This window comes from Carassius carassius, chromosome 24 (assembly GCF_963082965.1).
Source record: "Carassius carassius chromosome 24, fCarCar2.1, whole genome shotgun sequence".
Lineage (NCBI taxonomy): Eukaryota > Metazoa > Chordata > Actinopteri > Cypriniformes > Cyprinidae > Carassius > Carassius carassius.
In genome coordinates, this window is record NC_081778.1 from 20,828,082 (window position 1) to 20,842,410 (window position 14,329).

General features: G+C 36.4%; 1 protein-coding gene across 1 annotated transcript; it reads right to left on the reverse strand.

Annotated features, from left to right (window-relative positions):
- Positions 1-816: 816 nt before the first annotated feature.
- Positions 817-13,685, reverse strand: LOC132103139 (T-complex protein 1 subunit gamma). The gene is made up of 14 exons (XM_059507984.1): positions 13,560-13,685; positions 12,932-12,993; positions 12,788-12,838; positions 12,603-12,665; positions 12,411-12,507; positions 11,636-11,753; positions 8,659-8,845; positions 3,803-3,952; positions 3,588-3,720; positions 3,426-3,507; positions 2,515-2,695; positions 2,020-2,265; positions 1,350-1,481; positions 817-1,236 (listed from the first exon to the last, which is right to left on the reverse strand). The coding sequence occupies exons 1-14, from the start codon at positions 13,585-13,587 to the stop codon at positions 1,138-1,140; spliced, it is 1,629 nt and encodes a 542-aa protein (XP_059363967.1). The 5' UTR covers positions 13,588-13,685; the 3' UTR covers positions 817-1,137.
- Positions 13,686-14,329: the final 644 nt, after the last annotated feature.

The window sequence follows — 14,329 nt, forward strand, 5'->3', positions numbered from 1 at the left end:
TATACAGACTTAAAGATGAACTGATCATCATGTAATTTATGGGTGGTCCTCCCTTCTAGATTGTTTGAAATTTAGAAAATCTGAACATTACTGAACTCAAGTATTGTCTGTGTCTTAATCTGTGCATGATAAAGAAATGAAAAAAATACAAGAGTATAATATTCTAAGGGTGATGCTTTATAAAGAAACAATTTATTCTACTTCATTGTTTTTAAGTTATTTAAAAATATATATTTGTACATATTTTGTACAATGCTGCATTTGACAGCAGGAAACATCCTTGAATGGTGTTAAAATGTCATGTGATACTGTTAATGCTAGGTGCCTCAATATGACATTTGTTGACAATAGCATTTTTTTTTTTTTTTTTTATAGAAACCGCTGGTAACTTTACAATAAGGTTCTCTACACTAACCAAGATTTACAGCAACGTTTTGGTCAATGTTGTTTTATGTTAGCTAGCATTTAATGCTCATGTCTACATATTCTAAATACATTAACATTTGTATTAATATTATGATTCATGAATGAACATTTATAAATTAAAATTAACTAACATTGAACAGAATTAATGTAGGTTCATACCTAATGCATAAACGTTTACAAACCAAGCCTTGTTGTAAAGTGTTGCATTTGGGAAAATGGTAGTTTAGAGTGTTCTTTGTGACTTTTTGGGGGGAATTTGCAAAGGTTACAGCTTCTGTGAATTTTTTTTTTTTTTTTTTTACATAATAGTAAACTACCAAGGTGTTTTACAAAAAAGTACCTTAATATTCAATTTAAGGAGGTTCAGCACAGGAAAAATTCAACACAACATGGTCTGATATTGAAATTTATCACTGGTAGGGAATACAAAGTAACAATACCAGCAAAGTGAAGCACAGAGATTCTAGCACAAGCACATTCTAATTTAAACCAGAGTCGTTTCATTTGCCAGAGGGGGAAAAAACAGGGGAGAAGAGCTTCTGGCCTAATGACACAACACAAAGCAACAGTGCAAATAGCTTTCTGATGAGAACATTGTGTTGGAGAGTGGAGTTTTGCAGAAATAAATGCTTGTGTAAATTTGCTATTAATTTGCTGTATTACTGTCGTTTCTAAACTCTTGTTCCTTCATCCTCTGTATTTCCTGTTCCTCTACTCCTTGTCCTCCATCGGTGCACCACCCGCCTGATCGTCTCCCTTCTTCTTGTGACCAGAAACAATGTCATCAATGCGCAGTAACAGGATGGCCGTCTAAGAAAATGAGAAAATCCATTAACAGTCAGCAAAAAAAAAAAAAACACCTCCATCTTCCTCCTGGAGTCTAAAGCAGTTTTTCCTCAGTGAATAAGCTTTTTCTTTTTTACCTCAACTGCAGTTTTGTATGTCTGGGCTTTAACTGCCAGTGGTTCCCAGATCCCCAGCTGCTCCATTTCGGCAAGAGTTCCTGTCTCTCCATTTATACCCCATGAGGTATTGCCCTCCTGAGTGTGCTTGGCCTAGAAAAGAGATGAGAAACACATTAATGCAGGGCTGCATGATTATGACAAAAATCATTATTTGTAGATTATTTCCTTGAAATTGTAATTGTGATTATTAATAACGACCATCATTTACATTGAAAATTGTTTATACTGTTTGAAGCAACTGCAATCCATATTTTTATATGAAAATAAGCAGGCTGTAAACACAAACTATGGTATTAAGTCTCAAACATCAACTATACTTTGGATTGTATTCTTTAAATTACAAAAAAAAATAGTAAAAAATCTGCATTGTAATTTTACATAACTAAAATTAAAATAATGGAAAACCCCGAAAACAGATCTTAAGCATGCAGAATAACATAAGTGCACTTTGAACAATTAATTGCTGCTTTGAACGATCAGGTAATTGTGGCACCTGTAATTGAAATCACAATTAGAAATTCAATTACTTGTGCAGCTGAACATTTACGTCAACAAATGTAAGTTACTCAAGAGAAGTAGCAACAAACTGAAATAAAAATACAAGAACTGTGCTTTTGGATCAACTTACCCTAAGGGAAGTGAGCACACGTATTGCTGAGGCTCCACAGTTCTGGATGAGTGTACGTGGGATGACCTCCAGGGCCTGAGCCACGGCGCGGTATGGCCACTGCTCTACACCAGTCAGCGCTCGGGAACGCTCCGTCAGCCGATGGGACACCTCCATCTCCACTGCTCCACCGCCTGGCAACAGATGCGGTTCCAACAGGACATTACGACAGACCTGCATGGCATCCTGCAGGTTTCGCTCCACTTCCTGAGAAAGATCATCAGTCAAACAGTGACAAGTCAATTAACATGCGCAAAATTCCCTGATACCAGACAACTCTGGCTGAGCTGATCAAACATTCAACAAATGGCCTGCTGAATTATCTCACTGTAGAGACCTTTTATAGACACTTTATAATGATTAAAAAAAAACATTCTCATTAATCTTCCACTGAGCATAGTCATGAATTTCTAACAGTGGACCCAGTATCTATCTCCTTGGTTTCCCTCTTCTCACCGCTAAGATCTCCTTGCTGGCTCCTCTAAGCAGAATGGTACAGGCTTTGGGGTCTTTGCACTCTGTCACAAAGGTGAAATACTCATCACCGATCTTCTTCACTTCAAATAGGCCAGCTCCCGTACCCACATCCTCTTCACGGAGCTCATCTGTTCTGCTGGCAATACGTGCACCACATGCTCTGAGAGAGACAAGCAGAAGTAGAGAGTATAAGTATTGCTATTGTTAACTTAAAACAACTTTAGTTTTTTTATGTAATTAAAAATGCTGAATAAAATATAGTACAAAAACCTAATTATAATTTTTAATTATATTTATAATTATAATTATAATAACTGAAATAAGTATTAAAACTTCTAGAACTAAAATAAAAGATACACAGAAATATAGAAAAATAAAAATGACAAGCACACAAAACTACAACTTAAATTATTAAAATGGAAAATGAAATAAAAAATAAAAGCTTATTTAAAACATTAATAAAAACTAAACTATAATAGTATATAAATACTAAAACTAATAACAAGTCAAATTGTAAACCATTTTGCCAAATTCATTAAAAAGAACTATCATTCTTAAAATGTTTGTCACTCACAAATCAAACATCATTAATCTACACACGCAATATCTAAGCGACTCAACTATGTATACATAAATACAATTTATATCCACTAAAAACATGCCATGATTAACATTTTAAGATTAATTTAAGATTTGTACATTCTAAATTTCTTATTATTTCAATGTTTGCCAAAGACTGTGGGAACCTTGGAATTAAGAACAAAAACATTTGCATTTTGTGCATGCACGTCTGGCAAAATAACCACTGATGCAATCAACTAAAAAATTTATGAAAAAAAAAAAAAAAAAAAAATCAATCAATGTGTTGACAAAAGCACATATTTATACACCTTGCAATACGGTTGTTGTCCGTCTTCCTGACACGACGAATTGCAGTGATGTTTGCTTTCATCAGATAGTGCTGAGCCAGATCTAGAGAGATGACAATTTAATACAACTCACATGATCTTAAAAAAAAAAAATAACATGACTGCATAAGTGCTCATTTTTACCAGAGATGCCCTTTTCAGTGAAGATCAGGTCGGGTTTGAGACGAATAATGTCTTCACAGATCTGCTGGATGTACTCTTCCTCCATCTGCAGAATTCGGGCAAAGTCTTCCTCACGAGTGATCTCAATATCAGTCTGAGAGGAGCGAGAGGACAAAGGTCAGTGTTTTAGAAGCAAGGCATTCAGAGGAAGATTCTGGATTCAGACAACACCTTACCTGACTCTCACCCTTCTTGTACTCCAGAGAGCAGTCCAGCAGAACAATTCTGGGGTTCTTGATGAGTCTTCGCATACGGGGATGAGTTACATCCTTATTTACCATCACCCCCTTGAGCACACATGAGTCCTCAATGAAGCCACCAGGCACCTATTCTCACACAAAAAGTGCAATTAGGTATTGCTTAACATTTAATCAGTTTAAACTTGAACTGCAGGTCTTAATTTTATCAAATGAGAATAAATTGGATCATGTATTTTGCATATTGGTTAGTATTATCCTCACAACTTAAATGAAAAAAAAAAGAGAGAGAGAGAGAGAGAGAGAGAGAGAGAGAGTGAGTCATATCTACGGTGGCCGAGACAGCTCAAAGCGCTGCAACTTAAAACATGCTTTAAAAAAAACAAAAAACAAACAGCACATTCAGAAAACACCATCAGTTTGCCAACGTGTGCTTTAAATACTCATAAAGAAAAACGCTGCAAATACTCCCAACACAACCAACTACAGAAACGCACTCCAACTACGCACCATGCAAACAAACACAGAAACGCTCTGCAAATACTCCCAACACAACCAAATACAGAAATGTGCAGGTTGTGTTGCGAGTATTTGTGGCGTGTTTCTGGATTTGGTTGTGTTGCGAGTATTTGCAGCATATGTGTTGTCAAACTGATGATGTTTTCTTAATTTGCAGTCATCATACTTAACTAATAAAATGCGAGTCATTTTATTATGATTAAAGATATCTGGGAAAAACACTCTGGAATTACAATTAAGACCTAAATTGTGTACATAGACAGTAAAACTAAGGGTAACACTTTACTTTAAAAGGTGTCTTTGTTACACGTTACATGTACTAACCATTAATCATGCATAATTAAATGCAAGTAACCCTAAACCAAAATAAGTATCATGTCATAAGTACATGTAGTTAAAATGTATATATACAGTATAACAAGGACACATTAAAATAAAGTGTAACCAAACTAAATAATAATATATACAGTTCATTGTCATTTCAGGTAGGGGTGCTCCGATTAGGATTTCTGTGGCCGATCACCGATCACAGATAGCAGTAACTGTCTGATCTGATCACTAATGCATATCTTTTTAAATCCTCCTTTTTATCATGTAGAATTATTTATAGTGATGATACAATCAAGATTTTTTTACATTTATTCATGGCCTGAATTTCATTTTTGAAAATTACTTTCTCCCTTAGGTGATTTATTTTTATTTTATATTTCATTTGAGGGGTGGAGGGGGCCATTTTTGCAAAAATATACATTTATCTCACCTAAATGATTGATCATGCAATGTATTTTTGTTTTTACAATAATATAATTGTTGCACAGTAGCTTACACAGCACAAGCCTGATTTTGTGAGCTATATGTGAGGTTCACACATTTGTTTGCAGTGCGTATGTAGTCCATGTGTGGAACAGAAGCAGCACGGACTGTGCTTTCACAATGGAGTCTGCTCCTGATCTGTGGCTGTTTACCACACACAAAACATTTATCCATTATTTTATTTTTAAATCCAAACATTGTTACTTAAAATTATTTTTCAACATAGATTTTTTTTTTTAACACACAGTACAGTGATTCAATCTTTCATCAATTATTCAATGCTTTTTCCTTTTGCATTTACTTTTAGATTTATATTTTTTTATTTTTAGATTTATATTTGCGTATCTTTTATATTTAGATTTATTTGTCGGGAAGTCGTGGCCTAGTGGTTAGTGAATCGGACTCACAATCGAAGGGTTGTGAGTTAGAGTCTCGGGCTGGCAGGAATTGTGGGTGGGGGGAGTGCATGTACAGTTGTCTCTCCACCCTCAGTACCACGACTTAGGTGCCCTTGAGCAAGGCATCGAACCCCCAACTGCTCCCCGGGCGCCGCAGCATAAATGGCTGCCCACTGCTCTGGGTGTGTGTTCACAGTGTGTGTGTGTGTTCACTGCTCTGTGTGTGTGCACTTCGGATGGGTTAAATACAGAGCACAAATTCTGAGTATGGGTCACCATACTTGGCTGAATGTCACTTCACTTTATATATTAAAGGTCCCCTGAAGTGCCTTGAAACAAGCAGCATTATTCTATGTGGTGACAATTTCAATTGAAACAGGAAGAGAGGGCGGGGCATATCGAGCAGTCCCACCCCTTTTTAAAATGGCCAATAGCGTTTTGATTACGTTTGCTAGGTTAAGCTGCATTTGACAGCCACAGTCTAATAGATTACCCCCTAGATTCAATATGAAACTAAGTAAACAAAATAGTGGTCAATCATGCTGAGGCTGTGGTCAATCCATGCTATCATGTCTCTAGACCAAGTGGCAACCTCCTGCTCCCTCTCTTGAAACCAACACGGAAGTGACTAAAACTGCAATTAATCAACTGGCCGCTGGAGGCTGGCTCCAAACGGGGAATCAACCCGGTGATGGGCTGCCAAGATGGCTGATCCCAGCCGGCACTTCAGCATCTATAATTATACTGCAGGCGCTTCAGATTATAGAGAGAATTTGATTGTCCAGAAGATCTGATGAGAAGATGAAGTATGATGTGACGTCAAAAAATTTGAGCCGTTTTGGCAGAAGAGATAAAGGCTAAAGGCTTTGAATGCTTATCTTCTAAATGTTTTGGAGCACTGTTCTGCCTTAAAGATAACATTAAGTCTAACATATTGATGCTCACACCCAACTTTGTTAAAGCAAAAGATTTAAGCTACTTTTCTTATGTTATCACAAAAATTCTAAATTAAAACTTACAATTGACACAAGTGCTTTTTTCCTTTAAACCTATCCAAAAAACCATAGTCTGTGTGTTGGCTGTGAAATACAGTAGACGTTAATGTATGCATTTATGGTGTAATTACAACATTTGTGTCAATGCATATTCATATTTATCGCAAACAATGCACTGTTACTTTAATTCAATGCAAGCAGCACAGCAAAAAATAGACTCAGTGCGGAAACTCTCTCTGCACTGCTGCAGACACTGCTCTTAAACCCACTGCCAGACTGCAACCGTGTGTGCAATATGAAAACTTTAATCCATTAATTTGAGCGTAGAAAAAATACCCATACACACAAAACAAAATGGAGTAATGTGAACCTGGCATTATTAAGAAAGTGGAAATACATGAGTGTTGAATAGTTAAACACTGGCAAGAATTAAATGCAATTTATAAACTTTGATGCGACACTGCCTCGTATAGTTCAAGTGACAATTCCGTTGTCAACTGTGCAGCATGCAGCTCACTTATTATAGTGCAAACGCGATGTGATTTGAATCCATTTGCATTTTGAGAGAGAAAGAGAGCGCGCGGTGATACATTAACACTGTTTGTTAAATTATGTCTCTCAGAAACTTTTTCAAATTACTTTATCAGTTATTTAATGAAGAAATATAAATAGTACCTAGGGCTGAAACGATTAGTCGACATTATCGACAATAAATAATTGAAGACAAATATTTTTGTTGTCGATTAGTCGTTTCATAGATATATACACTAGATGTCGCCTTGGCTACAGCAGTTCATAGGAATGAATGCGTAAACAGAGCCGCCATCTTGGAACTGGGGAGCCCCTCCTCTTTAATGCATCAGCGTCAATGTAGGCAAAGGTCTAACCGAAATAAAATCACAAAGCTGAGAACTTGTAAAATTTGCACGACCTACAAACTTTTTACTTTATTCAATGTTTAGATTTCCTTTCATTTAAATAATGCCCCCTTTTCTTTATCGTTTTCTTTTTTGTTCAGTTTTCTCTTCACAGCGGTTCAGTCAGTGTACTGTTTGAGTACATGAATTACTCTGGGATATTGGTTTGTTTTAACTCAGAGGGAGTGTCAGCCACATTAAAAAAGTTAATCGCTTAAGTCATTTGTGGATTAATGCGTATTGGAGACGCGAACCGTTTAAAAAGATTCAGTTTGATTTGGTGAACTGGTTCAAGAAGATCCGGTTACATCGAGTGATTCGTTCGTGAACCGGATATCACTACACTGCAGTGAACGCGCTCACAACAGACCCGGAAGAGAAGACAATGCTGAGTAAAGTCATAGTTTTTGCTATTTTTGGACCAACATGTATTTTTGATGCTTCAAAAAAATTCTAACTGACCCTCTGATGTCACATGGACTACTTTGATGATGATTTTGTTACTTTTTTGGACATGGACAGTATACTGTGCACACAGTTTCAATGGAGGGACAGAAAGCTAAAATATCTTAAACTATGTTCCGAAGATGAACGGAGGTCTTAACGGGTTTGGAACTACATGAGGGTGAGTTATTAATGACATAATTTTAATATATGGGTGAACTAACCCTTTAAAATCAAGCATCTTTAGGGTATTAAACATTACTATTAAATATCTGATTAAAGTGGTAGTTTGGTTTGCAGAGATCAAAGCTTAATCTAGCTCAGGACTGTTTTGATTATCATAACCCAGTAAGATGTTTTAAGAGATTACTCTACCAGTTAAAAGTTTTTGAATGGTAACGTTAAGATTTTTAATGTTTTTTTCTCTCTTTAGTCTCTTCTGCTCACCAAGCTTGCATTTATTGGATCCAAAATATAGCAAAAGCAGTAATATTGTGCAATATTTTTTACCATTTAAAATAACTGCTTTCTATTTGAATATATTTTAAAATGTAATTTATTCTTGTGATCAAAGCTGAATTTTAGGCCAAACCTATCACGGGCAGGCACAGCATCATCAGCTTGAGATCAGTCCTTTTAGAGACCGCCGATTATCAGATGACTGTGCTCGGTAGCCGATCAATCAGAGCACCCCTAATGTCAGATTACCTTCAAGAGAAAAATGGAAAAATGTTAAGTCCGTGTCCTACCTTCTCGACTTTGGCATACTTCTTAATGTCGATCTCTTTGCGTCCATTTTCCTCCAGCTCAACAGTACGGACAGCATCTAGAGCAATGTTACAGGCCATGGTGGACCAGCGGCTGAGTGCTTTGGTGTTGATGGCAGAGTTTATTATCTTCAACATCATGTCACGGTTATTCACGTCTACTGGAGTGCTATGTGGTGGAGGAAGAAGTAGAAAAACTATAACTATACTGCAGAGCACTGAAACATCTCAGGCCACTATAGCTAAGCATCCACCTCAACAATCCACTAGTGATGGGTGGTATATCGAGTTTGTACGATATATCAATATATTTTTATAAGCAATACGGTATGAGGTTATACCGCCTATATCAATATACAGTAGTTTGATATGAGCGAATCTGAATAGCAGAGGACACAGAGTGAGCTTTTGCAGGGAAAGTGTATAACCCTGTTTGTCCTAAACATGAGACATGCTTTATATTAAAGGGTTTTAAAATAACTTTCAAGATATACAACCCGAATTCCGGAAAAGTTGGGACGTTTTTTAAATTTTAATAAAAATGAAAACTAAAGGAATTTCAAATCACATGAGCCAATATTTTATTCACAATAGAACATAGATAACGTAGCAAATGTTTAAACTGAGAAATTTTACACTTTTATCCACTTAATTAGCTCATTTAAAATTTAATGCCTGCTACAGGTCTCAAAAAAGTTGGCACGGGGGCAACAAATGGCTAAAAAAGCAAGCAGTTTTGAAAAGATTCAGCTGGGAGAACATCTAGTGATTAATTAAGTTAATTGATATCAGGTCTGTAACATGATTAGCTATAAAAGCTTTGTCTTAGAGAAGCAGAGTCTCTCAGAAGTAAAGATGGGCAGAGGCTCTCCAATCTGTGAAAGTTTGAGGAACAATGTTCCTCAACGTCAAATTGCAAAGGCTTTGCAAATCTCATCATCTACAGTGCATAACATCATCAAAAGATTCAGAGAAACTGGAGAAATCTCTGTGCGTAAGGGACAAGGCCGGAGACCTTTATTGGATGCCCGTGGTCTTCGGGCTCTCAGACGACACTGCATCACTCATCGGCATGATTGTGTCAATGACATTACTAAATTGGCCCAGGAATACTTTCAGAAACCACTGTCGGTAAACACAATCCGCCGTGCCATCAGCAGATGCCAACTAAAGCTCTATCATGCAAAAAGGAAGCCATATGTGAACATGGTCCAGAAGCGCCGTCGTGTCCTGTGGGCCAAGGCTCATTTAAAATGGACTATTTCAAAGTCGAATAGTGTTTTATGGTCAGACGAGTCCAAATTTGACATTCTTGTTGGAAATCACGGACGCCGTGTCCTCCGGGCTAAAGAGGAGGGAGACCTTCCAGCATGTTATGAGCGTTCAGTTCAAAAGCCAGCATCTCTGATGGTATGGGGGTGCATAAGTGCATACGGTATGGGCAGCTTGCATGTTTTAGAAGGCTCTGTGAATGCTGAAAGGTATATAAAGGTTTTAGAGCAACATATGCTTCCCTCCAAACAACGTCTATTTCAGGGAAGGCCTTGTTTATTTCAGCAGGACAATGCAAAACCACATACTGCAGCTATAACAACAGCATGGCTTCGTCGTAGAAGAGTCCGGGTGCTAACCTGGCCTGCCTGCAGTCCAGATCTTTCACCTATAGAGAACATTTGGCGCATCATTAAACGAAAAATACGTCAAAGACGACCACGAACTCTTTAGCAGCTGGAAATCTATAAAAGGCAAGAATGGGACCAAATTCCAACAGCAAAACTCCAGCAACTCATAGCCTCAATGCCCAGACGTCTTCAAACTGTTTTGAAAAGAAAAGGAGATGCTACACCATGGTAAACATGCCCCGTCCCAACTATTTTGAGACCTGTAGCAGAAATCAAAATTTAAATAAGCTCATTTTGTGCATAAAATTGTAAACTTTCTCAGTTTAAACATTTGCTATGTTATCTATGTTCTATTGTGAATAAAATATTGGCTCATGTGATTTGAAAGTCTTTTGGTTTTCATTTTATTAAAATTTAAAAAACGTTCCAACTTTTCCGGAATTCGGGTTGTAGTTAACAAGTCTATTTTAAAGCGGTTCGCCCCTTCAGATGCTCTGACAGACTCATGTGCTGCTGACAGAGACACTTCTTGCACTGTTTAATACGTTTGGTATGCTTTTTTCCTCAGTGCATCTGTAAACATTAGAAAATCATGGAAATATTTCCATTTTATTTGCAGGATCCTTCTGCATATTATGTGTGTGTGTGTACATATGCATCTCTATATTTTTTAATATCAAAAAATAGAAAATACAGAGATATATACCGTATATTGCATTTCAACCAAAAAATCGTGAGATATACCCTACAATCCACCAATAAAACTCAACAGCTTATAGTAATGGAAAAGGAAATTTCACAATCCATACTACTCCAGTACAGTCCATCAATTAATGTCTTTTGAAGTGGAAATCTTTTGCTTGTAAGAAACAAATACTTTATTAGACATTTTAACTATAAACCTTTGCAAAATATAAGTTGATCCTTCAATGAAAAAAGTTAATGCCCTATTGTCCTCTCATATAAAAATCCAGAACTGTTTCTCTTCTGATTCAGATAAATTTTTCAAGGGAGACAGCAACGTTATGAATAGAGTTGTATTTTAAATAGAAGCAACGGTTTGAGGTTAAAAATGTCTTGGTGGATTTATTACAAAACGCAGCTTTTCGCTTCGCAAGTTGCTAACTGTCGGACTGGAGTTGTGCTTTTATCAGCTGTTCCACTGGTGAACAAGTTATATAAACCCTCCAAACCAGTTCTGATGAAGAAACAAACTGGTCAACAACTTAGATGGCCTGCGGGTGAGTACATTTTCAGCAAATTTTTATTTTGGTGTGAACTACTCCATTAATTGAGAGCTCACACAGAAGAATTAAACTGGTTGACTGTGTGATTACCTGATGTCTTTGAGTATGTTCAACATGTCATCCAGAGCTTGTCTGTATGCACTTATCACCACGGTAGGATGCATCTGCTGTTCCAGAAAATGCTCAGCCACTGACAGCATCTCACCCGCTGTACACGGAATGACACGTTAGGATATGAGCACTTCAAATGCTATTGAACAAATGTTTACATACAAACATTAATTTAATTGTTAAGGGGTTAGTTCACCCGAGAATGAAAATTCTTCCACCTTCACCTCGAAGCATCCTAGGTGTATGTGACTTCCCTCTTTCAGAAAGATCCAATCGAAGTTATATAAAAAATTGTTCTTGCTCTTCTAAGCCTTTCATTGGGTGCTTGTCTTCAACTGTTCAGAAGATGTGAAATAAATTTATTCACCCCCCCCCCCGGAGCCATGTGAGCCACACTTTATTTCATGTCTTCTGAACAGTTAACAACAAACACCCGCTTACCCCCATCGAAAAGCTTGGAAGAGCAAGGACAATTTTTAATATAACTTTGATTGGATTATTATGAAAGAGAAAGTCACATACTCCTAGGATGCTTTGAGGTGAATATAAAATGCACAAATTTTCATTCTTGGGTGAAATAACCCTTTAATTGTCGCATGAATTTAAATGTAACTGTAAATTATCCTCACAACTATTATTATTAAAATTTATTTAATATTACTAAATAAGAAAAGCTATTACTCAAGAATACATTTAATTTGTTATTCAAGAATACATTTAATCCAACAGCAGTGAGAACACAGATGACCCTCACCCAGAATAATTACAGAGGTGGTCCCATCTCCAACCTCCTCATCCTGTGTGCGGCTAATCTCAATCATGGACTTGGCAGCAGGGTGCTGGACCTGGATCTGAAAGTCACCAAAAAAAGAGGAGAGAACATTATATCAACATTCAATAAATACAAAGCATAAATTTTATTGAACAATTCAGAGTTCATGATCACCTCTCTCAGAATGGCATTGCCATCATTGGTCATGACGATCCCACCCATTGGATCCAGAAGCATCTGGGCACAGAGAACAAATAATTTCATCATAATTCTTTCTAGAGAAATATCACTTCTTTCATATTTTCTTACAATAGACAATGCACTAAAATATTAGAGTGGTCTGAAGGTCAGAAACCCACCTTCATCATAGCCCTTGGTCCCAGACATGTCCTAATGATGTCTGCTATGGTCTAAAGAGAGGAGATAAAGCAGCAAGTACCTGAGTTTAGTCTCATCTGACATATCTATCAAGAGGAAAACAATAATAATAATGATAGACCCACTTTAGCCGCAGTGATGTTTCCTATCTGGACCTTTCGTCCAGATTCTCTCTTTATGTTCTGACCTGTTATGAGCAAAAAAATAGAGACGGTGTTTATTAAATCAGTTTGATATGATGAACCCCAATTATTTACACATTTACAAAACGCAATTATTTCAAATAATAGAATATATAGCACATGCTAACTGTGAAAATATCAAATATGTTATCTGTATACTATACTCCTAAAGAGGAACAGGGTGCAGCTCTGGTCAGCACACCTTCTGTGCCGTTAGCCTGATGCTAACCAATTCATTACTTTAAAATCTCCGTTACACAGAATCGAATGGCCCATACAGACAGCACATGACTGAGAATAGATCAGCGCTAGTTTTATTATAGACTGTGTAACTTGTGGTGCAATGGCTTAAATAATATTACTATTAATAAGCAATGTTACGAGGCTGATACAATGACTAATCTGAACACCGACATGAGCTTGTGAGACACGCGAGGCCCCCGTGCCACACTACTTAGATTAGCACCGCTGCATGAATAAAACTTATTAAAACTGTTACAGAGTCCAGTGGCTGGTCATATGAAAGCTACACTTGCGCATTTACAGATGTAATAACGAAATAAGCACTCACTAAGCACGAGAACCGGTCGGCCCATCATATTTGCGGCGTGGTTTAGATCACCGATACAGGATAACACGCACGACGGAGAGAGGAGATGACAAAAGAGGCGTGGCCAATGATTCAGGCACACAGTGGAGCAATAAGCAAACGAGACGCATTTGACATGCACATATCTCCACGAATCAAAGTAAGTCCAGCAACGCTTGTGGGTGGGAGTAGATCCGAGCAGAACTGAAAGTTCTCGAAAGAATCCCGTAATAGCTGTCGAGATGAATGTTTCCTTGATAAAAACTTACGTTCTACTTACAAATTAAACGCTAAATTTCAGATTTGCATCCAAAAAACAAATTCTATATTATGTTAAACAATTATACAATTTTATATGATCTAAAAATAGTTTCTATTAATAAAAAAAAATATATATATAAAAAAAAAAATATATATATATATATATATATATATATATATATATATATATATATATATATATATATATATATATATATATATATATAATTTATTAAAATAATAATATCAAATATTAAAATACAACATAAAAATGCATACCAACTCCTCACGTTACACCATAAAACATTTTTAATGGAAAAATATTACAGTAAAAACTCTTTACAGTAAAAAAAATTACTATATAAGGTATTATTAAAAAATTATACTAAACTGTAAGTTCTAAAACATGAATGTACTTTTAATATTAGTATTGTTCATGAAATATATATCAAATTATATTTAAGATACAACTGCTTTCGAATTTTGAAAAT